Source organism: Oncorhynchus mykiss, chromosome 2, assembly GCF_057628025.1.
Source record: "Oncorhynchus mykiss isolate SJ-2025 chromosome 2, ASM5762802v1, whole genome shotgun sequence".
Classification (NCBI taxonomy): Eukaryota; Metazoa; Chordata; class Actinopteri; order Salmoniformes; family Salmonidae; genus Oncorhynchus; species Oncorhynchus mykiss.
This window is the reverse complement of record NC_143023.1, coordinates 82,402,411-82,426,143: the sequence shown is the minus strand read 5'-3', so window position 1 is coordinate 82,426,143 and position 23,733 is coordinate 82,402,411. Positions and strand designations below refer to the sequence as shown.

Below are 23,733 nucleotides of genomic sequence, written 5' to 3'. Positions count from 1 at the left end.
TTGGCCCATATTCATAAAACGAGTAGGATTGCTTATGTAGGATTAGGTCCCACATCTAATTAATTAGATCCTAGATCAGTCAGCCTCTGAGACACTTTATGAATAAAAGCCATGGTCTGTGAGACCCTGGCCTGTGTCTGTTGTGGTGAGACTTTCACACTTTCCACAAGCAAGAACTCAGATAGGAAAATCTTCAGCCAACTTTTTCAAAGAGAAGTTGCAAACTTTGCCCCGGTAGTACCACCTATAATTGTCCATAGTCTGACTCCAAGAGCGTGCTCTGTTGCTGGGCTCTGCTTTCACTAGCTTCCGCTGAGAGCCTGGAGCTTTGTCTGTCTTGGGCTGGGGCTCTATTCCCAGCCTCCTGCCTGAGACAAGCATGGAGGAGAGGTGAGCTCAGCCCGCATTCTCTCTCTCCCTCCCTCTCTTCTGCTGCCCAGCCAGAGTTGGAGACATCTCCAGACGAGGTGGAGGTATGGAGAGGAGAGGGAGGGAGGGGTGGTTGAGTTGGGGGGCAGATAGAGGATTTGGCGAACTGCTCATCTCCACCCCGGACACCCAGAGCCGCAGTGTGGCGTGCCGGCGCACATTTTAAAAACCCATTAGGCTTGATCTTCTTTCCCTCCCTCCCTCCCTCTCTCTCCATGCAGCAGCAGACAGATGAGTCAGGCTGGCACGACTCTCCCTCCTCTATCTCTCTATCTGGCTCTTTTATCCACCTCCCTCTGCAGAGCTGGCCAGCAGACTGCATCACCTGAGGGGTAAGCATCTAGGCAGGGAGGGAGGCAGGGAGAGAGACTGGGGAGCCCCACACCTCAAACCCCCTGCCTGCTGCACTCTACCTCTCTTTTAGGCTGTGTGAAAGAATGGCGCAAGACAGACGTCTCCTTTTAATAAATGTTAATGTCAAACACGATTCCATCTGCAATCAATCAAAAGAAAACGTATTGCTGTTGCCTTAAAAGACAGCTCAGTGTTCGTTTGCGCTCTGTGTACATGTCTATGTCTGATTTGAGTGGGAATGAGCTGAGTTGGCTCACTGATATCATCACCTGCAATCAATGAAGGGTCTGTGTGTTTGTGTTTGTTTCTGTGTGCAAACCTGTGTGGAGACGCCGCTCTCAGCCAGACAGTGCAGGCAGTCGGCCGTCAGTGCTGACTGCAGATGAGTTAGTGTTTACTGAGATGGGGAATATCAGCTGCACGTGCTCTCTCTCTACCAGAACACTGCTCCTTTCCTCAGAACACTTAGTTGAAGGGCTTCAGCTCAACTTCACTTTTCTCTGGACTGAACCTTTGATCAACTTCACTTTTACCTTTCAGTTTTTTCCTCCTCTCTGTGGTATCCCATGCGAGAAAGGGTGGTCGTTTGTCATGACACGGCTCTCTGGTACTTAACATGGAAACGGGCTGACCCCTGTGTCCATCCCTCTCTCCATCCATCCCTCATTTGCTGTGCTCTTAAATAATACGTCTTGGTAGTAAAAAAGAGTGAGTCTCTTGAGCATACATGTTTTCGACATGCCAGACAAGTTTTAACACTCAGTCACACATGCATATTATGCAATCGTAGAGAGTGGGTGATTATTTCAGTGTCTCTCTAGAGAGCAAAGGTCACAAGTGGGGGAGTCTACCCAGAGGCGCAAACTAAAAGAGAGAGAGAGAGAGAGAAAAACCCCGCTCTCCCTGTGTCTTCCCTCGTGATTTCCCAGCCAGCCACCACCAGGTGTTATGTAACACATACATTCACAGTCTTCCTTGTGTGTTCTCTCATGGGAAGCACAGGATCTGTTCCTAGCACACCGCTCAGCTGAGTTTCCTTCTTCCCCTTCTTTCTTTCTCTCTCACAGGAAGAAGTCGCTTCATCCTAGAATACAATTTGAATGATTACATCCATGTTGCTTATGTAACGATCTCACTCGTGATGTCATTTTATGTGAAACCAATAGTGGAGTATTGGCACCGTATGGCCACAGTGTACAGCATGTGTGTAGGATGTACCACAGATTTAAAAGCCATAGAAAGCTATTTCCTACAATGGCCAAGGCCCCTCATGAACACACTCAATATGGCCGGCATAGTATTGTCATTCTGTATCAATGGCAAAAGCTGTCTTCTATCAATAAACTCTGATACATAGAAAGATTAAGAATATGTCTGTGTTCCAAGTGGCACCATATTCCCTATGGGTTCTGGTCAACAGTAGCACACTATATAATGGTTACAGGAGCCATCTGGGATGCAACCTTTGTGTCATGATTGATTAAGCATTGAAAATATGTTTTTCTTTGGTGTCTGATTGTTGATGGGAAGCACAAACAATGAGCGAACCTCACTCTGTGTGTGTGTGTGTGTGTGTGTGTGTTAGAGGTCGACCGATTTGATTTTTCAAAGCCGATCCCGATTATTGAAGGACCAAAAAAGCCGATACCGATTAATCGGACTATTTTATTAAAATGTATTTGTAATAATGACAATTACAACAATACTGAATTAACACTTATTTTAACTTAATATAATACATCAATAAAATCAATTTAGCCTCCAATTAAAAATGAAACATGTTCAATTTGGTTTAAATAATGCAAAAACAAAGTGTTGGAGAAGAAAGTAAAAGTGCAATATGTGCAATGTAAGAAAGCTAACGTTTAGGTTCCTTGCTCAGAACATATGAAAGCTGGTGGTTCCTTTTAACATGAGTCTTCAATATTCCCAGGTAAGAAGTTTTAGGTTATAGTTATTATAGGACTATTTCCCTCTAAACCATTTGTATTTCATTAACCTTTGACTATTGGATGTTCTTATAGGCACTTTAGTATTGCCAGTGTAACAGTATAGCCTCCATCCCTCTCCTCGCTCCTCCCTTGGCTCGAACCAGCAACACAACGACAACAGCCACCACATCGAAGCAGCGTTACCCATGCAGAGCAAGGGAAACAACCACCCCAAGGCTCAGAGCGAGTGATGTTTGAAACGCTATTAGCGCGCGCTAACTAGCCAGCCATTTCACTTCGGTTACACCAGCCTCATCTCGGGAATTGATACGCTTGAAGTCCTAAACAGCGCAATGCTTGTCGCACAACGAAGAGCTGCTGGCAAAACGCACTAAAGTGCTGTTTGAAAGAATGTTTACTCGCCTGCTTCTGCCTACCACCGCTCAGTCGGATACTTAGATACTTGTATGTTCAGTCAGATTATACGCAACGCAGGACACTAGATAATATCTAGTAATATCATCAACCATGTGTAGTTAACTAGTGATTATGATTGATTGTTTTTTATAAGAAGTTTACTGCTAGCTAGCAACTTACCTTGGCTTACTGCATTCGCGTAACAGGCAGTCTCCTTGTGGAGTGCAACGGTCATTATTGCGTTGGACTATTTAACTCGCCCGTTCCCTGCCAGGTTGCAAGATTGAATCGCCCAAGCTGACAAGGTGAAAATCTGTCTTTCTGCCCCTGAACGAGGCAGTTAACCCACTGTTCCTCGGCCGTCATTGAAAATAAGAATGTGTTCTTAACCGACTTGCCTAGTTAAATAAAGAATAAATAACGGTGCAAAAAAACCAACAACAAAAATGGTAAAATCGGTGTCCAAAAATACAGATTTCCGATTGTTATGAAAACTTGAAATCGGCCCTAATTAATCGGCCATTCCGATTAATCGGTCTACCTCTAGTGTGTGTGTGCGCCTGCCTGCCTGTGTTCATGTTTCTGTCTGGCATAAAACAGGATTTAATATTTTCAATTTCTCTCCTCCTGCAGGGAAATGTGTTAAGGCATATTCTCCTCACTCGCTACTTTGGAAATCAAAGGATTCTCTCCAAATCAGAGTTTGGGAGCGGGAACAGCTCGGCTGGAGGCTTTGGAGGTACTAAACACGACCCCGAATAACCCCAACTATACCTTAACAATGCTCCCCGTTACTTGTGGGGAGTGAGCAGATAACCTGCATTAATGTTTACTGGTGGCCTGCCTCCATAGTTTATTATTTCCTCTCAGGCTGTAATCACAGGTTGTTATTTCCTCTCAGGCTGTAATCACAGGTTGTTATTTCCTCTCAGGCTGTAATCACAGGTTGTTATTTCCTCTCAGGCTGTAATCACAGGTTGTTATTTCCTCTCAGGCTGTAATCACAGGTTGTTATTTCCTCTCAGGCTGTAATCACAGGTTGTTATTTCCTCTCAGGCTGTAATCACAGGTTGTTATTTCCTCTCAGGCTGTAATCACAGGTTGTTATTTCCTCTCAGGCTGTAATCACAGGTTGTTATTTCTTCTCAGGCTGTAATCACAGGTTGTTATTTCCTCTCAGGCTGTAATCACAGGTTGTTATTTCCTCTCAGGCTGTAATCACAGGTTGTTATTTCTTCTCAGGCTGTAATCACAGGTTGTTATTTCCTCTCAGGCTGTAATCACAAGTTATTATTTCCTCTTAGGCTGTAATCATAGGTTGTTATTTCCTCTTAGGCTGTAATCATAGGTTGTTATTTCCTCTTAGGCTGTAATCATAGGTTGTTATTTCCTCTTAGGCTGTAATCTATAATCAAACAGCACAGGAATTAAATTATCGGCATCTATTGATCACTTCTTTACTAATGCTGCAGAAATTTGCTTTAAAGCAGTATCCAAATCCATTGGATGTAGTGATCCCAATATAGTAGTCATATCTAGGAAAACCAAAGTTCCAAAGGCTGGGCTTAATAAGAGGTCATACAATACGTTTTGTAGTGATTCCTATGTTATTGATGTAAAGAATATTTGTTGGTCTCTGGTGTGTAATGAGGAGCAACCAGACGCTGCACTTGACACATTTATGAAATTGCTTATCCCAGTTACTAATCAGCATGCACCCATCAAGAAAATGACTGTAAAAACGGTTAAAACCCCGTGGATTGATGAGGAATTTAAAAATTGTATGGTTGAGAGGGATGAGGCAAAAGGAATGGCAAATAAGTCTGGCTGCACAACCGATTGGCAAACATATGGCAAATTGAGAAATCATGTGACTTAACTGAATAAGAAGAAACTATACTATGAATCAAAGATGAATGATAGTAAAAAAGATTTGGAGCACCTTCAATTTTGGGCAAAAAGGCAAACTCGGCTCCATCATTCATTGAATTAAATGGCTCATTCATCACAAAACCCACTGATATTGCAAACTACTTTAATGATTTTTTCATTGGCAAGATTAGCAAATGTAGGCATAACAATTCAGCAACAAATGCTGAACCTACACATCCAAGTATAACTGATCCAATTATGGAATACCAGCATTGTAGTTTTGAATTCCATAAAGTGAGTGTGGAAGAAGTGAAAAAATTGTCTATCAACAATGACAAGCCACCGGGGTCTGACAACTTGGATGGAAAATTACTGAGGATAATAGTTGACGATATTGCCACTCCTATTTGCCATATATTCAATCTAAGCCTACTAGAAAGTGTGCCCCCTCAGGCCTGGAAGGAAGCAAAAGTAATTGTGTTTCTCAGGAATAGTAAAGCCCCCTTTAATGGCATAAATAGCTGACCAATCAGCCTGTTACCAACCCTTAGTAAACTTTTTGAAACAATTGTGTTTGACCAGATTCAATGCTATTTTGCTGTAAACAAATTGACAACAGAATTTCAGCATGCTTAAAGGGAAGGACATTCAACAAACACTTACACAAATGACTGATGATTGGCTGAGATTGAGGGAGCTGTTTTGTAAGACTTCAGTACAGCCTTTGACATTATCGATCAGTCTGCTGATGGAAAAACGTACAGTACCAGTCTAAAGTTGACACCTACTCTATAGTTGTACTATTTTCCACATTGTAGAATAATAGTGAAGACAAACTATGAAATAACACATGGAATCTCATAGCACCAAAAAAGTGTTTAAAAAATCCAAAGATGTTTTATATTTGAGATTCTTCAAAGTAGCCACCCTTTACCTTGATGACAGCTTTGCACACTCTTGGGCGTTCCCTCAACCAGCTTCAAGAGGAATGCTTTTCGAATAGTCTGGAAGGCGGTCCGGTGATTTGTGGAGACCAGGTCATCTGATGCAACAGTCCATCACTCTCCCTCTTGGTCAAATAGCCCTTACACAGCCTGGAGGTGTGTTTTGGGTCATTGTCCTGTTGAAAAACAAATGATAGTCACACTAAGCGCAAACCAGATGGGATGGCAAATCAATGCAGGAGGCTGTGGTTGCCATGCTGGTTATATGTGCCTTGAATTCTAAATAAATCACAGACCGTGTCATCAGCAAAGCACCATCACACCTCCTACTCCATGCTTCATGGTGGGAACCACACATGCAGAGATCATCCGTTCACCTACTCTGTGTCACAATCTCAAATCGGACTAAAGGACAGATTTCCACCGGTCTAATTGCTCGTGTTTCTTGGCCCAAGCATGTCTTTCCTTCTTCTTGGTGTCCTTTAGTAGTGGTTTCTTTGTAGCAATTCGACCATTGATTCACGCAGTCTCCTCTGAACAGATAATGTTGAGATGTGTCTGTTACTTAAACTCTGAAGCATTTATTTGGACTGCAATCTGAGGCTGGTAACTCATGTACTTATCCTCTTGCAAGGAGTTAACTCTGGGTGTTCCTTTGCTGTGGCGGTCCTCATGAGAGCCAGTTTCGTCATAGCGCTTTGTAGTTTTTGCGACTGCACTTTGACTGACCTTCATGTCTTAAAGTAATGACGGTCTGTCATTTCTCTTTGCTTATTTGAGCTGTTCTTGCCCGTAATATGGACTTGGTCTTTCACCAAATAGGGCTATCTTCTGTGTACCAACCCTACCTTGTCACAACACAACTGATTGGCTCAAACACATTAAGAAGGAAAGAAATTCCACAAATTAGCTTTTAACAAGGCACACCTGTTAATTGAAATGCATTCCAAGTGACTACCTCATGAAGATGGTTGAGAGAATGCCAAGAGTGTGCAAAGCTGTCATCAAGGCAAAGTGTCATCATAGGCTATTATTTATTCTTGACAGTTATAATACGAACCCTCGGTTCCAAATCAGACATGGGTTCAAATGCTATTTGATAACATTCAATTACTTTTAGCTTTTGCTTGAGACTACCTGGTTTGCCAGGTGGGTGGGGTATCCACGTTATTCATTAAGCCAGACAAACACAAGAACCCAGGTCTGTTCCAAATCATGTCCTCCCATTTCTCCCATTCCAATCGATGTGTTTATTAATCTATCTATCTGCAGGTGGCACTCTGGTCCAGGACTCTGACAAGCCGAGCAGCAGCATGGTGGACATCCAGTGTCTGCTTGACAGTGAGGGAGCCTCAGAGCTGGTCATAGACCTCATCGTCAGTACCAAGAACGATCGTGTGTTCCAGGAGAGCATCCTGCTAGGCAACGCCCTGCTGCGGGGGGGAAACACTCAGATACAGGTGGGTGAGGAGGGGGTAGGCTCACTCAGATACAGGTGGGTGAGGAGGGGGTAGGCTCACTCAGATACAGGTGGGTGAGGAGGGGGTAGGCTCACTCAGATACAGGTGGGTGAGGAGGGGGTAGGCTCACTCAGATACAGGTGGGTGAGGAGGAGGTAGGCTCACTCAGATACAGGTGGGTGAGGAGGGGGTAGGCTCACTCAGATACAGGTGGGTGAGGAGGGGGTAGGCTCACTCAGGTACAGGTGGGTGAGGAGAGGGTAGTCTCACTCAGGTACAGGTGGGTGAGGAGAGGGTAGTCTCACTCAGGTACAGGTGGGTGAGGAGGGGGTAGTCTCACTCAGGTACAGGTGGGTAAGGAGGGGGTAGTCTCACTCAGGTACAGGTGGGTAAGGAGGGGGTAGTCTCACTCAGGTACAGGTGGGTAAGGAGGGGGTAGTCTCACTCAGGTACAGGTGGGTGAGGAGAGGGTAGTCTCACTCAGGTACAGGTGGGTGAGGAGGGGGTAGTCTCAGTCAGATACAGGTGGGTGAGGAGGGGGTAGTCTCACTCAGATACAGGTGGGTAAGGAGGGGGTAGTCTCACTCAGGTACAGGTGGGTAAGGAGGGGGTAGGCTCACTCAGATACAGGTGGGTAAGGAGGGGGTAGTCTCACTCAGGTACAGGTGGGTGAGGAGGGGGTAGTCTCACTCAGGTACAGGTGGGTAAGGAGGGGGTAGTCTCACTCAGGTACAGGTGGGTAAGGAGGGGGTAGTCTCACTCAGGTACAGGTGGGTAAGGAGGGGGTAGTCTCACTCAGGTACAGGTGGGTGAGGAGAGGGTAGTCTCACTCAGGTACAGGTGGGTGAGGAGAGGGTAGTCTCACTCAGGTACAGGTGGGTAAGGAGGGGGTAGTCTCACTCAGGTACAGGTGGGTAAGGAGGGGGTAGGCTCACTCAGATACAGGTGGGTGAGGAGGGGGTAGGCTCACTCAGATAGAGCTAGGTAAGGAGGGGGTAGTCTCACCCAGATACAGTGGGTGAGGAGAGGGTAGGCTCACTCAGATACAGGTGGGTAAGGAGGGGGTAGTCTCACTCAGTTACAGTGGGTGAGGAGAGAGTAGGCTCTCTCAGATACGTAAATGTGCGCAGGTAGAGAGATTCAGGTTGGACACACACTCACTCCAATACAAGTGTTTATCAACTATCTGGTGGGTCGTTTACATTTCTACCCTAACACCCCCCTCAGAACTCATTCTACCACCAGCTGCACAAGCAGAAGAAGTCGGAGCGCTTCTTCAAGGTGTTCTATGACCGCATGCGTCTGGCCCAGCAAGAGATCCGGGCCACTGTGTCCGTCAACATGTTCGAGGTCAGCACCTGCAGGAAGAGAGAGGAGGACGTCGACGTCAGTCACAGTGGCATCCGGCTCAGGAAAACAGGTATGTTCTTTGTCTCCATAGAAATAGAATGACTAGAACAGACATTCTCATTCAAGTCAATGTTGCATGATGGGTGGGACGGCAGCCATATTGAGGGTCCTCATGAGTGTACTGTCAAATTGCAGAGGTCTGAGGGGCTTTGGCCATTCTAGTCATTCTGTTTCTATGATCCTCTCCTCCATACCTCGTATTTGGTTCCATCAGGCATCTGTATTTATGTCTCTCTGTTTTGATGTACAGTCAGTCGGGTGCTGGAGTATTGAAAACAGGGGTGCCAATCATTTTGACCCCTATCTTTTTAGAGTAAAACAAATCTTACTTATACTAAATCTATTTCTCTGAGCAATTGTATTAGTATAAAATATATTTGCACATTTTTTGCATACAATATAGCTTAGTATTTGTATTTATTTTATACAGACTTTTTTGCTAATCTTTATCAAGGGTGCCAATAAATTTGGACCGGACTGTATACTGTTAGTGGGGAAAATCTAAATAAAGTTAGTTTGATTCAGATACCTATTCATTCAGTTCTGGAGCTGCAGTCTTTCCCCTCCTTACTGGCCTTCCCCTTGTTTCATGGGAGAACAAGTCCAGACCATGTCTGTGATGTAGCAGATATTGTAAAATCTACATAGACTCCACAGACTGAAGTGTGGTGTGGAAGGTAGAGACAGTTAAATAGTGAGGGGGAAAATGTGGGAGGATGAGAGGTGAAGAGGGATTTAAGTTCTAAAGCTGCTGAGTCATAATGGCCATGAGGGGTCAGCTCTGAACATGAGCCTACAGGTCGCCATGGAGATGATGGGAAACGGGCTCTCAATACAGTCATACAGATAATAGGCCTATAATGTATATTTGCTGTTATTGAAATGCACATTTGTAGTGCATCTGTGTAATATACAGTAATACAGTGTAGTATATACATCTTCATTCAAAGGTTTAAAACCCCATCCTTTGTATACATAGGTATAGTGACTCAAGGTGAAAGGTCGCTCACATTTCTCTCTCTCTCCTTAGGCCCCAGTCGATCTCTCTGGGCCGAGGTCATTAACCCATTCAACTAGCAATGTGACTACAGTAAAAACAGTGTAAATCTGTGTGGTTTCCCCTGTAGTTTCACTGACCTCTTAACACTGTGGAGTGATTCTGTGGTTCTCTGTTCCTGTTTCGCCCCCATGCCTGCAGTCACATGTCAGGGGCCATGTGAGGGGCCACAGCACTAAGTCTATCAAAGGACCATTATACCCAGACGTGTTGTTTTGATACACCAAAAACGCTTACTACATAGTTAACCCGTTGTCAGAGGGGTCACAGTCATTTAGGAATTATTACAGAAAAGTGGTTGTTTCGAATAATAAGATTTCATATCAGTTTTGCTATCAATTTGACTGAAGGGGAAACATTGTTTTTCAATCATGGGAATGGATTGGCTCACAGTGATTAGCAGGGTTGGGGTCCATTTAATTTCAATACAGTAATATCAGGAAAGGAATTGAAATTCAAGTGGTTACATGATCGAAAAAATAATGCAACATTTTCATATCATGAATTTTAATTCCACTGTGAAATTGTCTGACTTGAAAGTAAATCACCCTCCAACCCTAGTCAGCAGAAATTCACAGGTTTTCCAGAAATTCTGAGGATGTTTAGGATTGTTTCCAGAATTGTGCAACCCTTCAGTGACCCACCCCTTCCTCTTCTCCTCCTCAAGTGAAAGACTCTTCCCTTCACATGAAAGACAACATGCGTGGCCAGTTGAAGGAGGCGTCCTCAGCCACCTCCAAGGCCTTTGTCTCCTTCCGGAAGGATCTGGACACAGACCTGGAGGTGCTGGACGGCCAGGCCGGTGATGGGCCCGGGGGAGGGGGCGAGGAGAGAGAGGAAGAGACCCAGATGAGCCCGGCCATCACCATCATGAAGCCTATCTTGCGATACCTCCAGCTGCTCTGTGAGAACCACAACAGGAACCTGCAGGTATTGAATTCAATGGAATAAACCTCTTCTTGATCCTCAGCATATGGGCACTGTATTGGGAGATCACAGTCCTCTAACCACAAGCTGAACTTCATGGTGTTTACCATGTTCACATGATGAGTGAATCATGAATCATAAGTCAATCGTCTCAACAAGGATTAGCAGGTGGGCCTAAAATCATCTGAGACTAAATCATTGTCATTTTCAACAACCGGGTATTATTGTCAATATCTGTCTCACGGTTTTATTCTGAAAAGCATGACCTTTATTTTGACACACCCTCCTATAAACCCAGATCAGTTGTGCTCACACTCAGATAGGATGTCATACTAGTATTCTATGAATATTAACCACCATTCTTCCCCTCCTGGTTCCTCCCTGAATCCAGAACTTCCTGCGGAACCAGAACAACAAGACCAACTACAACCTAGTGTGTGAGACTCTGCAGTTCCTGGACATCATGTGTGGCAGCACCACGGGAGGCCTGGGCCTGCTGGGCCTCTACATCAATGAGGGCAACGTGGACCTTGTCCGGCAGACGCTGGAGACAATCACCGAGTACTGCCAGGGGCCTTGCCACGAGAACCAGGTAGGGGACCACCACTACCTACCAGGTCACCCCATTACTGTGCCAGTGTAGCGGAGGTGGAATCACGTTCTCGTGATGAGGTATCCCTGCCTGAGACTAGGAAACCCAAATTATATGATATGTCACCGTTGTACCACAAGGATTTCCTCTTGGCCTGGGGTCACCCACCGGTTACACCAGAAAACTATAATGTTGTTGTGCTTACTTTACCATCAAAGATGCATTTTGTGGTTCAAGCATCGCCATGAAAACCATTGCCAGCAAATATGTGGAGTTGTTCAGTAAGATGTGAATCATGTCAATTTATAAAGTGGTTGGGACGTTACACATTTGGCCTACAATACTGCTAGACTGACAACAGTATTGTCTAATTGATTCTAAAACATCTTAATTAAAGGGATAGTTCACTTTTCTTGAAGTTTTAGCTTATTGTCGAGGGTGTTGGGTGTTGTCATTAGAACTATCTATTTAAATATTGCCAATTTTAATTCACTATTATATCTCCAATGGAAAGTTGTTTTCATTTTAAAGTGTTTTCCGCTCACTAACTAACCTCTTGTTGTCCCAGTCCTGTATAGCCAAGCACGAGTCCAACGGAATCGACATCATCATAGCTCTGATAGTCAACTCCATCAACCCCTTGGGGAAGAATCGAATGGACCTGGTGCTAGAACTCAAGGTTAGCATACCTCTCCATACACATTCACCCCCCCCCCCCCCCCCCCCTAAGAGAGCCCTATATAAACAGCTGGATAAGCTGCAGAGAATAGTTCATTATACCTAGATGAATACTGTATAGGTTATCCCATCTAGCCCTATATTAGTGGGCCATTCATACTACACACATGTTATCATGGCAATCATTTCAGAATCAGTTTCTTGTTAAAAGACCCATTTGTCCTTGTGTTATGGCCTTACAAGGTGAAATCTGCTGAGATGTGAGGGACAAATGCACTGAACTTCTTTCCTCCTTTCTTTCATAGGTAACAAATGTCTTTCCTCAGGGCAGTGGTGATTTTAGCATGTACATTTTGGTGGGGCAAACTCCCCCCCAAAATGTTGATAAATGCCAGAAAAGCAACTAAACAATACATTATTTGCACTATAATGGTGCCCACAAACTGTTAGAGCCTACATAAAGCTGTCCCAACATCAGTCCCAACAGCAGTCCCAAAACCTTAATACTGCTACACCTGGCTATCAGCGGAGCATTGTCTTGCAATCTCATTTACTGCCTTTTAAAAAGACAGCTGATATGGCTGACTTGCTTAAACAAATGTGGTTTCTACTGACAATGGAGACGTTCAAACTATATGGCATAAGGGGACGACGAGCGGATAAAAGGCAATCTGTAATTTCGATTTAAGACATTACTGAGCGAGCTAGGACAGACGTAGTCAATATAACTACTACTTTTGAAATGTACAGCGACAGAATTCAGAACATGGGCCGTTCTTACAGTATTCTCCCTGTACACCAAGTCAGAACTGTAGGATAAATGAAGGGGGCATATAAGCAGACAATGAAAGCTCTTACCATATTCGATGATGACATTTCTTTTAAACACCACTAAGTCAGAACAGTAGGCTAAGTTATGAGGGGGAAAGGTACCAAATTATTATGGTGATGCACATGGGCTACTAACAGCTTTTTATACAACATACACTTAGTATTACTTTCTTAGCTACGGTATACATATCTTCCTGGCATATTACATCATTCATGCAGCAGCATACAAGACATTTTTGGACTCACCTTGTGCTGTGCGGCGGTCCTTCGTGGGGAGATTCTGTCATCTAGCTTTGACTTCAAAGTCTGGCATTCTCTAGATTTATGGCGCTTTCAAGACAATTGGGAACTCGGGGGGGGGGGGGGGGGGACGACGACGACAAGGTAGAATTATGAAGTCAGTTATCTTCAGGTCATACAGTGCCTTGCGAAAGTATTCGGCCCCCTTGAACTTTGCAACCTTTTTGCCACATTTCAGGCTTCAAACATAAAGATATAAAACTGTATTTTTTTGTGAAGAATCAACAACAAGTGGGACACAATCATGAAGTGGACAACATTTATTGGATATTTCAAACTTTTTTAACAAATCAAAAACTGAAAATCTAGATCTCTGCAGTTCATCCAGAGTGATCATGGGCCTCTTGGTTGCATCTCTGATCAGTCTTCTCCTTGTATGAGCTGAAAGTTTAGAGGGACGGCCAGGTCTTGGTAGATTTGCAGTGGTCTGATACTCCTTCCATTTCAATATTATCGCTTGCACAGTGCTCCTTGGGATGTTTAAAGCTTGGAAAATATTTTTGTATCCAAATCCGGCTTTCAACTTCTTCACAACAGTATCTCGGACCTGCCTGGTGTGTTCCTTGTTCTTCATGATGCTCTCTGCGCTTTTAACGGACCTCTGAGACTATCACAGTGCAGGTGCATTTATACGGAGACTTGATTACACACAGGTGGATTGTATTTATCATCATTAGTCATTTAGGTCAACATTGGATCATTCAGAGATCCTCACTGAACTTCTGGAGAGAGTTTGCTGCACTGAAAGTAAAGGGGCTGAATAATTTTGCACGCCCAATTTTTCAGTTTTTGATTTGTTACAAAAGTTTTAAATATCCAATAAATGTCGTTCCACTTCATGATTGTGTCCCACTTGTTGTTGATTCTTCCCAAAAAAATACAGTTTTATATCTTTATGTTTGAAGCCTGAAATGTGGCAAAAGGTCGCAAAGTTCAAGGGGGCCGAATACTTTCGCAAGGCACTGTAGCTCTAGAAAGAGGACAGAGTTCCCCGACTTGGAATTCCGTATTGGATGACAAATCAAAATGTATTTTACCAGTCAGAGCTAGTTTTTTTCCCCCCTGATGTCCCAGTTGTCTTGAACTTTCTGAAGTCTGAGATTTCCGAGTTTCCAGTTGTTTTGAATGAGGCAGAAGTCATGCTGGATTGACAGCATGGCCAATGTTGAATGTTTATCCTTTTAAACTTGGAAAAGAGATCCTTATACCCAGATTTCGACCACACATCCACTCCAGTGAATAGCAGGCTAGTGATTTTGGTATTTGGTATTTTATTAGGATCCCCATTAGCTACTCTTCCTGGGGTCCACACAAAACATGAAACAAGAACAGCTCAAGGACAGGACTACATAAACATTTTTAAAAGGCACATGTAGTCTACATATCAGTGCATACACACAAACTATCTAGGTCAAATAAGGGAGAGTCGTTGTGCCACGAGGTGTTGCTTTATCAATTTTTTTTAAACCAGGTTTGCTGTTTATTTTAGCAATATGAGATGGAAGGAAGTTCCATGCAATAAGGGCTCTATATAATACTGTATGCTTTCTTGGATTTGTTCTGGATGTGGGGCTTGTGAGAAGACCCCTGTTGGCATGTCTGGTGGGATAAGTGCATGTGTCTGAGCTGTGTGTAAGTTGACTATGCAAACACTTTGGGATTTTTAAGACATTAATAAAAAATAAAAAGTGATGTAGTCAGTCTCTCCTCAACTCTTAGCCAAGAGAGACTGGCATGCATCGTCTTTATATCAGCCTTCTGATTACAATAAAGATCAAAATGTTCCGCTCTGTTCTGGGCCAGCTGCAGCTTAACTAGGTCTTTCCTTGCAGCACTGGACCACATGACTGGACAATAATAAAGATTAGACAGAACTAGAGCCTGCAGAACTTGCTTTTTGGAGTGTGGTGTCAAAAAAGTAGAGCATCTCTTTATTACGGCTAGACCTCTCCACATCTTTACAACCATTGAATCTATATGTTTTGACCATGACAGTTTACAATCTAAGGTAACGTCAGATAATTTAGTCCCCTCAACTTGTTCAACAGCAACACCATTCATAACCAGATTCAGCTGAGGTCTAGCACATAAGGAATGATTTGTACCAAATACACTGCTCTTAGTTTTAGATGTTCAGGACCGGTTTATTACTGGCCACCTATTCCAAAACAGACTGCAACTCTATAAGGGTTTCAGTGACTTCATTAGCTGTGGTTGCTGATGTGTATATGGTTGAATCATCAGCATACATGGACACACCTGCTTTGTTTAATTCCAGTCACAGGTCTTTGGTAAAAATAGAAAAGAGTAGAGGGCCTAGAGAGCTGCCCTGCGGTACACCACACTTTACATGTTTGACATTAGAAAAGCTTCCATTAAAGAAAACTCTTTGGGTTCTATTAGATAACTCTGAATCCACATTATGGCAGAGGTTGAAAAGCACATAAGTAGCACATACGTTTTTTTTTTCAACAATAGGTTATGGTCAATAATATCAAGGCTTCACTGAAATCTAACAGTACAGCTCCCACAATCTTCTTATTATCAGTAACTTTCAACCAATCATCAGTCATTTGTGTTAATGCAGTACGTGTTGAGTGCCCTTCTCTATAAGCATGCTGAAAGTCTGTTGTTCATTTGTTTACAGAGAAATAGCATTGTATTTGGTCTCATACGATTTTTTCCAACAGTTTGCTAAGAGCTGTCGGCAAGTTTATAGGTCTACTGTTAGAACCACTAAAGGCCGCTTTACCACTCTTGGGTAGCGGAATTACTTTGGCTTCCCTCCAGGACTGAGGACAAAGACTTTCCTCTAGGCTCAGATTAAAAATATGACAGATAGGAGTGGCTATAGAGTCAGCTACCATCCTAGTAGCTTTCCATCTAAGTTGTCAATGCCAGGAGGTTTGACATTATTGATCGATAACAATTATTTTTCCACCTCTCCCACACTAACTATACAAAATTAAAACTTGCAATGCTTTTCTTTCATTTTTTTTTTATGCATGAATACAATTACTCACTGTTCGTTGTTGGCATTTCCTGCCAAAGTTTGCCCACTTTGCCAACAAAATAATAAATAAAATAATTGGCAACATCAAATGGTTTTGTGATTAATAAGCCATCTGATTCGATGAAAGATTGAGGTGAATTTATCTTTCTGCCCACAATTTAATTTAAAGTACTCCAAAGTGTTTTTCCATCATTCTTTATATCATTGATCTTGGCTTCATAATAAAGTTTCTTCTTTTTTTTTATGCGTTTAGTCACATCATTTCTAAATTTGCAGTAAATAAGCCAGTCAGATGTGCAGCCAGACTTATTAGTCACTCCCTTTGCCACATCTCTTTCAACCATACAGTTTTTTCAGTTCCTCGTCAATCCATGGGGCCTTAACAGTTCTAACAGTCAGTTTCTTAATTAACAGGTACATGTTTATCAATAATTGGAATAAGTAATTTCATAAATTCATCAAGTGCAGCGTCTGGATGCTCCTCGTTAATCACATCAGACCGACAAATATTTTTAACTTCATCCACATAAGAGTCACAGCAAAATCTTTTGTATGATCTCTTATATACTATTTTAGGCCCATGTGTTGGAACTTTGGCTTTCCTAGATTTTGCCACATCACTGCACCCAATGGGTACAGACACAGCTTTAGAACAAAGTTCTACAGCAATAGTAAAAATGTGATCAATACATGTGGATGATCTTGTTCCTGTAGTGTTTGTAAACACCCTGGTAGGTTGACTAATAACCTGAACCAGATTACAGGCACTGGTTACAGTAACAAGCTTCCTCTTAAGCAGACAGCTTGATGAAAACCAGTCAATATTCATGTCCCCATGAAAGTAGACCTCTCTGTTTACATCACATAGACTATCAAGCATTTCACACATATTCTTTAGATACTGACGGTTAGCACTTGTTGGCTTAGCAACATCCCAAAAGAAAAGGCTTTAGATATGCCAAGTGAACCTGCAACCACAACACTTCAATAACACTTGACATAAGATATTCTCTAAGCATTACATGGATATGGCCCTGAATATATATATATATATATATATATATATATATATATATATATATATATATATATATATATATATATATATATATATATATATATATATATATATATATATATATATATATACACACACACAGCAACACCTCCCCCATAAGCATTTGTCTCTTCTATAGATGTTATATCACTGTATTGCTACTGATGTATCAGAAATGGCTAATATAGGAAAGTTATCTGATGTTAGCAAGTTAATGATTTCATTAACCTTTTTTCTAAGGCTACATATATTCATTTGGGATATTTGCATCCCTTTCCTGGGTAGCTTATCAGAGATAGACATAATACTGAAAAGAGCAAGAAGAGCAAACAAAGCAATAGAAAAAATATACATTCAGCAGTTTATTAATCAATTGGCGTGTGTGTGCTGCGGGGTTGAAGCTACGAACCCATAGGTTTGGCTCTTCTGGGAGGGAGGGTGGACAATGAGCCTGTCATAGCGGATGTAAGTAATGTCCCCACATGCTCTGGCAGCTTTTATGGCTGGGATCAGTTCTTTCCTCTTCTGGCGCACAGCTTCAGGATGGTCCTCGTTGAGGAAGATATACATTCCTCTCAAGTTCTTGGCTCTTTAGCTAGCAGATTTTTTTGGATTAGCTAACACAACCTGCCATTGGAACACAGGAGTGATGGTTGCTGATAATGGGCCTCTGTACCCCTATGTGTCAGCTGTTTCTAGCTACAATAGTCATTTACAACATTAACAATGTCTACACTGTTTTTCTGATCTATTTTAATGGACAAAATATATATTTTTCTTGGACCTCTAGGGTATGTGGGACGCTAGTGTCCCACCTGGCCAACATCCAGTGAGATTGCAGAGCGCCAAATTCCAATACAGAAATACTCATTATAAAAATTCAGAAAACAAAACATATTTTACATAGGTTTAAAGATTAACTTCTTGTGAATCCAACCACGGTGTCAGATTTAAAAAATGCTTTACGGCAAAAGCATACCTTACGATTATTTGAGAACATAGCCCAGTAGACAAGTCATTGCAAACAGTAACCAGCCAAGCAGAAGAGTTACACAACTCAGAAATAGAGAAAATGAATCCCTACACTTTGATGATCTTCATATGGTTGCACTCCGAAGATATTCATTTACTCAATAAATGTTACTCTTGTTCAATAGTCTCTTTATATCCAAAAAACTCAGTTTTCTTCAGTAATCCACAGGCTCAAATGCAGTCAAAACAGGCAGACAAAAAATCTAAATTGTATCCGTAAAGTTCATAGAAACATGTCAAACGATGTTTATATTCAATCCTCAGGTTGTTTTTAGCCTAAATGATTTATAATATTTCAACCGGACAATAACGTTGTCAATATAAAAGGTAAACAAGAAAGGCACTCTCTCGGGATTGCGCATGAAAAAGCTCTGGGACACTTCAGGGTCCACTCATTCAGACTGGTCGTACTCCCTCATTTATCAGAATACAAGCCTGAAACCATTTCTAAAGACTGTTGACATCTAGTGGAAGGCATAGGAACTGCTATTTGAGTCCTAAGTCAATGGATACTGTAATGGCATTGAATAGAAAACTACAAAAATACTTCCTGAATTGATTTTTCTCAGGTTGTTGCCTGCCAAATCAGTTCTGTTATACTTAGACACTATTTTAACAGTTTTGGAAACTTTAGAGTGCTTTCTATCCAAATCTACCAGTTATATGCATATCATATCTTCTGGGCCTGAGTAGCAGGCTGTTTTAATTTGGGCATGCTTTTTTTTTTTTACAAAATTCAGAATGCTGCCCCCTACCCTAGAGAAGTAAAAAAAAACAAGGACATTTCTAAGTGACCCCAAACTTTTGAACGGTAGTGTATGTTTAACAGGTGGGGCTCAACACGGTTGGTCTCTGCCTTCGTATAGTACTGATTTTGAAGTCAGTTTCCGCCAGGTAACAGATTGTGGAGTGGGTTAGGATGTGATGGTCATGTGTCGTGGTCTCTCTGTGCTAGAACAACGCCTCCAAGCTGCTGCTGGCAATCATGGAGAGTCGCCATGACAGCGAGAACGCCGAGAAGATCCTTTACAAGATGAGGCCCATGGAGCTGGTGAGTGAATCCACACACACACTAACACACACAAATACACACTTTACTGACAACGTGTGTTCCAGGTGGATGTGATGAAGGAGGCATATGCCCAGGGCCTGGAGAGTGAAGCTGAGGAGAACTCTATAGGAGACCAGATCAAACCAAAAGACGTAGGACACAACATCTACATCCTGGCCCACCAGGTAACCCCATGACATGTGCTATAACAAGCATGGTTGAGTGTGTGTGTGGGAGAGAATTTGTGCACCTGCGTATTAATACTTTAATAAGGGCCCATTGACAAAGGCAAAGTCAGTGGCACAGAAAAAGACGGTAATTCACATACTGTATCATTCGCCTGTGTCACACTCTTACTCCACCGCCAGGTGAGTCTAATGATTCATGTCTGTAGGTGTATTCATATAGGCTTGTTTTGTGTGATTTCAGCAGGTGATAATGGATGTAACTTTCAATGGAAGAAATGGTTCCTGTGTTGATTCAGACAGACCAGGTCTAGCGGGTTTTCACTTCTGTCTTTCACCCAAAATAGAGTGTCAGACAGGGTATTTCTGTCCCACCAACGGACTGGTTTCATCATGACCACCGAGCTCTCTGGGGCTGGCTGTTTGCACTTCCAAAATAACACCAATCACACATGAGCACATACAGAAGTTTGCACACACACGCTCAACCCCATCGTGTAACCCCACATGTGCAAATTTACATACATTACATACCACACACGTGCCTCAAGCATTCATATACACACACATAACACACATAACCCAAGCATTCCCTTTTAGCTATTGCTCCTGTTTATCAGTAAATGTCACCACACTTCTGAGCATCTGCCATGCAAACCAAAATTGGTTACGTGAAAGTTCCCACAATGTAAAAAAAAAAGTACTTTCCAAATGCGCTGTTTGTGTATAGTATTCAGATGCCTTGGCTTTTTCCACATTTTTGGTTCTTTACAAACTTATTCTAAAATGGATGAAATTGTCTTTTTCCACCAGTGTGTACAGTTGAAGTCAGAAGTTTACATACATACACCTTAGCCAAATACATTTAAACTCAGTTTTCACAATCCCTGACATTTAATCCTAGTAAAAATTCCCTGTTTTAGGTCAGTTAGGATCACCACTTTATTTTAAGAATGTGAAATGTCAGAATAATAGTAGAGAGAATGATTTATTTCAACTTTAATTTATTTCATCACATTCCCAGTGGGTCAGAAGTTTACATACACTCAGTTAGTATTCGGTAGCATTGCCTTTAAATAATTAAACTTGGGTCAAATGTTTCAGGTAGCCTTCCACAAGGTTCCCACAATAAGTTTAATTTTGGCCCATTGCTCCTGACAGAGATGATGTAACTGAGTCAGGTTTTTAGGCCTCCTTGCTCGCACACTCTTTTTCAGTTATGCCCACACATTCTCTCTAGGATTGAGGTCAGGGCTTTGTGATGGCCACTCCAATACATTGACTTTGTTGTCCTTTAGCCATTTTGCTACAACTTTGGAAGTATGCTTGGGGTCATTGTCCATTTGCGACCAAGCTTTAACTTCCTGAATGATGTTGAGATGTTGCTTCAATATATCCAAATAATTTTCATTCCTCATGATGCCATCTATTTTGTGAAGTGCACCAGTCCCTCCTGCAGCAAAACACCCCAATAACATGATGCTGCCACCCCCGTGCTTCACAGTTGGGATGGTGTTTTTCGGCTTGCAAGCCTCCCCCTTTTCCCTCCAAACATAATGATGGTCATTATGGCCAAACAGTTCTGTTTTTGTTTTATCAGACCAGAGGACTTTTCTCCAAAAAGTACGATCTTTGTCCCCATGTGCAGTTGCAAACTGTAGTCTGGCTTTTTTATGGCGGTTTTGGAGCAGTGGTTTCTTACTTGCTGAGTGGCCTTTCAGGTTATGTCGATATAGGACTCATTTTACTGTGGATATAGATACTTTTGAACCTGTTTCCTCCAGCATCTTCACATGGTCCTTTGCTGTTGTTCTGGGATTGATTTGCACTTTTCGCACCAAAGTACGTTCATCTCTAGGAGACAGAACACATCTCCTTCCTGAGCGGTATGACGGATGCGTGGTTCCATGGTGTTTATCCTTGCGTACTATTGTTTGTACAGATGAACGTGGTACCTTCAGGCATTTGGAAATTGCTCCCAATGATGAACCAGACTTGTGGTGGTCTACAATTTATTTTCTGAGGTCTTGTCTGATTTCTTTTGATTTTTCCATGATGTCAAGCAAAGAGGCACTGAGTTTGAAGGTAGGCCTTGAAATACATCAACAGGTACACCTCCAATTGACTCAAATTATGTAAATTAGCCAATCAGAAGTGTCTAAAGCCATGACATCAATTTCTGTAATTTCCCAAGCTGTTTAAAGGCACAGTCAACATAGTGTATGTAAACTTCTGATCCACTGGAATTGTGACACAGTGAATTATAAGTGAAATAATCTGTCTGTAAACAATTGTTGGAATAATGACTTGTCATGCACAAAGTAGATGTCCTAACCGACATGCCAAAACTATAGTTGTTAACAAGAAATGTGTGGAGTGGTAGAAAAACGAGTTTTAATCACTCCAACCTAAGTGTATGTAAACTTCCGACTTCAACTGTATGTATGTATGTATGTACAGTACCAGTCAAAAATGTGGACACATCTACCTCATTCAAGGGTTTTTCTTTATTTTTACTATTTTTCTACATTGTAGAATAGTAGTGAAGACATTAAAACTATGAAATAACACATGGAATCATGTGGTAACCAAAAAAGTGTAAATATATTTTATATTTGAGATTATTCAAAGTAGCCACACTTTGCCTTGATGACAGCTTTGCACACACTTAGCATTCTCTCAACCACTGGTACTGTACATACATAGATAAACAAATACAGTGCATTTGGAAAGTATTCAGACCCATTTACTTTTTCTACATTTTGTTATGCTACAGCCTTATTCTAAAATGGATGAAAAATAAAAATGTCCTCATCAAGCTACACACATTACCCCATAATGACAAAGCAAAAACAGGTTTTTAGAAATGTTAGAAAATGTAGAAAAAAGCCAAAATATTACATTTACATAAGTATTCTGTACTTTGTTGAAGCATATTCAGAAGCGATTACAGCCTTGAGTCTTCTTGGGGCGGCAGCTAGAGCGCTGGGCCAGTAACCGAAAGGTTGCTGGATCGAATACCCGAGCTGACAAGGTAAAAATCTGTCGTTCAGCCCCTGAACAGAGCAGTTAACCCACTGTTCCCTGGTAGGCCATCATTGTAAATAAGAATTTGTTATTAACTGACCTGCCTCGTTAAATGAAGGTAAAATACAATAAATATATATTGGGTAAGATATTATTGCGTAAGAGGCTTCAAGCTTGGCACGCCTGCATTTGTGGAGTTTCTCCCATACTTCTCTGCAGATCCTCTCAAGCTCTGTCAAGTTGGATGGGGAGCATCGCTGCACACTTATTTTCAGGACTCTCCAGAGATGTTCAATTGGGTTCAAGTCCTGGCTCTGGCTGGGCCTTTCGAGGACATTCAGAGACTTGTCCCGAAGTCACTCCTGCGCTGTCTTGGCTGTGTGCTTAGCGTCGTTGTCCTGTTGGAAGGTGAATCTTCACCCCAATCTGAGGTCCTGAGCGCTCTGGAGCAGGTTTTCATCAACGATCTCTCTGTACTTTGCTCTGTTCATCTTTCCCTCAACCCATGACTAGTCTCCCAGTCCCTGCCGCTGAAAAACATCCCCACAGCATGAAGCTGCCACTACCATGCTTCACCTTAACCTGTTGCGTCGAGCAATCCCGTATCCGGGAGCGTAATTATAGCCTCAAGCTCATTACCATAACGCAACGTTAACTATTCATGAAAATCGCAAATGGAATGAAATAAATATATTGGCTCACAAGCTTAGCCTTTTGTTAACAACGCTGTCATCTCAGATTTTCAAAATATGCTTTTCAACCATAGCTACACAAGCATTTGTGTAAGAGTATTGATAGCTAGCATAGCGTTAAGCCTAGCATTCAGCAGGCAACATTTTCACAAAAACAAGAAAAGCATTCAAATAAAATAATTTACCTTTGAAGAACTTCGGATGTTTTCAATGAGGAGACTCTCAGTTAGATAGCAAATGTTCAGTTTTTCCAAAAATATTATTTGTGTAGGAGAAATCGCTCCGTTTTGTTCATCACGTTTGGCTAAGAAAAAACCCAGAAAATTCAGTCATTACAACGCCAAACTTTTTTCCAAATTAACTCCATAATATCGACTGAAACATGGCAAACGTTGTTTAGAATCAATCCTCAAGGTGTTTTTCACATATCTATTCGATGATAAGTCATTCGTGGCAGTTTGGTTTCTCCTCTGA

The 23,733-nt window shown here is 42.0% G+C and overlaps 1 protein-coding gene across 2 annotated transcripts in view; it reads left to right on the top strand.

The window, feature by feature from the left end:
• LOC110497694 (inositol 1,4,5-trisphosphate-gated calcium channel ITPR2) overlaps nucleotides 1–23,733 on the top strand; it is a 165,865-nt gene that overhangs the window by 84,403 nt on the left and 57,729 nt on the right. For both annotated transcript variants that reach the window (XM_036956603.2, XM_036956593.2), the window contains exons 38-45: nucleotides 3,765–3,870; nucleotides 7,220–7,407; nucleotides 8,635–8,827; nucleotides 10,542–10,804; nucleotides 11,193–11,393; nucleotides 11,962–12,072; nucleotides 19,260–19,355; nucleotides 19,421–19,540. In XM_036956603.2, coding sequence (XP_036812498.2) covers nucleotides 3,765–3,870; nucleotides 7,220–7,407; nucleotides 8,635–8,827; nucleotides 10,542–10,804; nucleotides 11,193–11,393; nucleotides 11,962–12,072; nucleotides 19,260–19,355; nucleotides 19,421–19,540 — 1,278 coding nt within the window. The remainder of the gene's footprint in view (nucleotides 1–3,764; nucleotides 3,871–7,219; nucleotides 7,408–8,634; nucleotides 8,828–10,541; nucleotides 10,805–11,192; nucleotides 11,394–11,961; nucleotides 12,073–19,259; nucleotides 19,356–19,420; nucleotides 19,541–23,733) is intronic.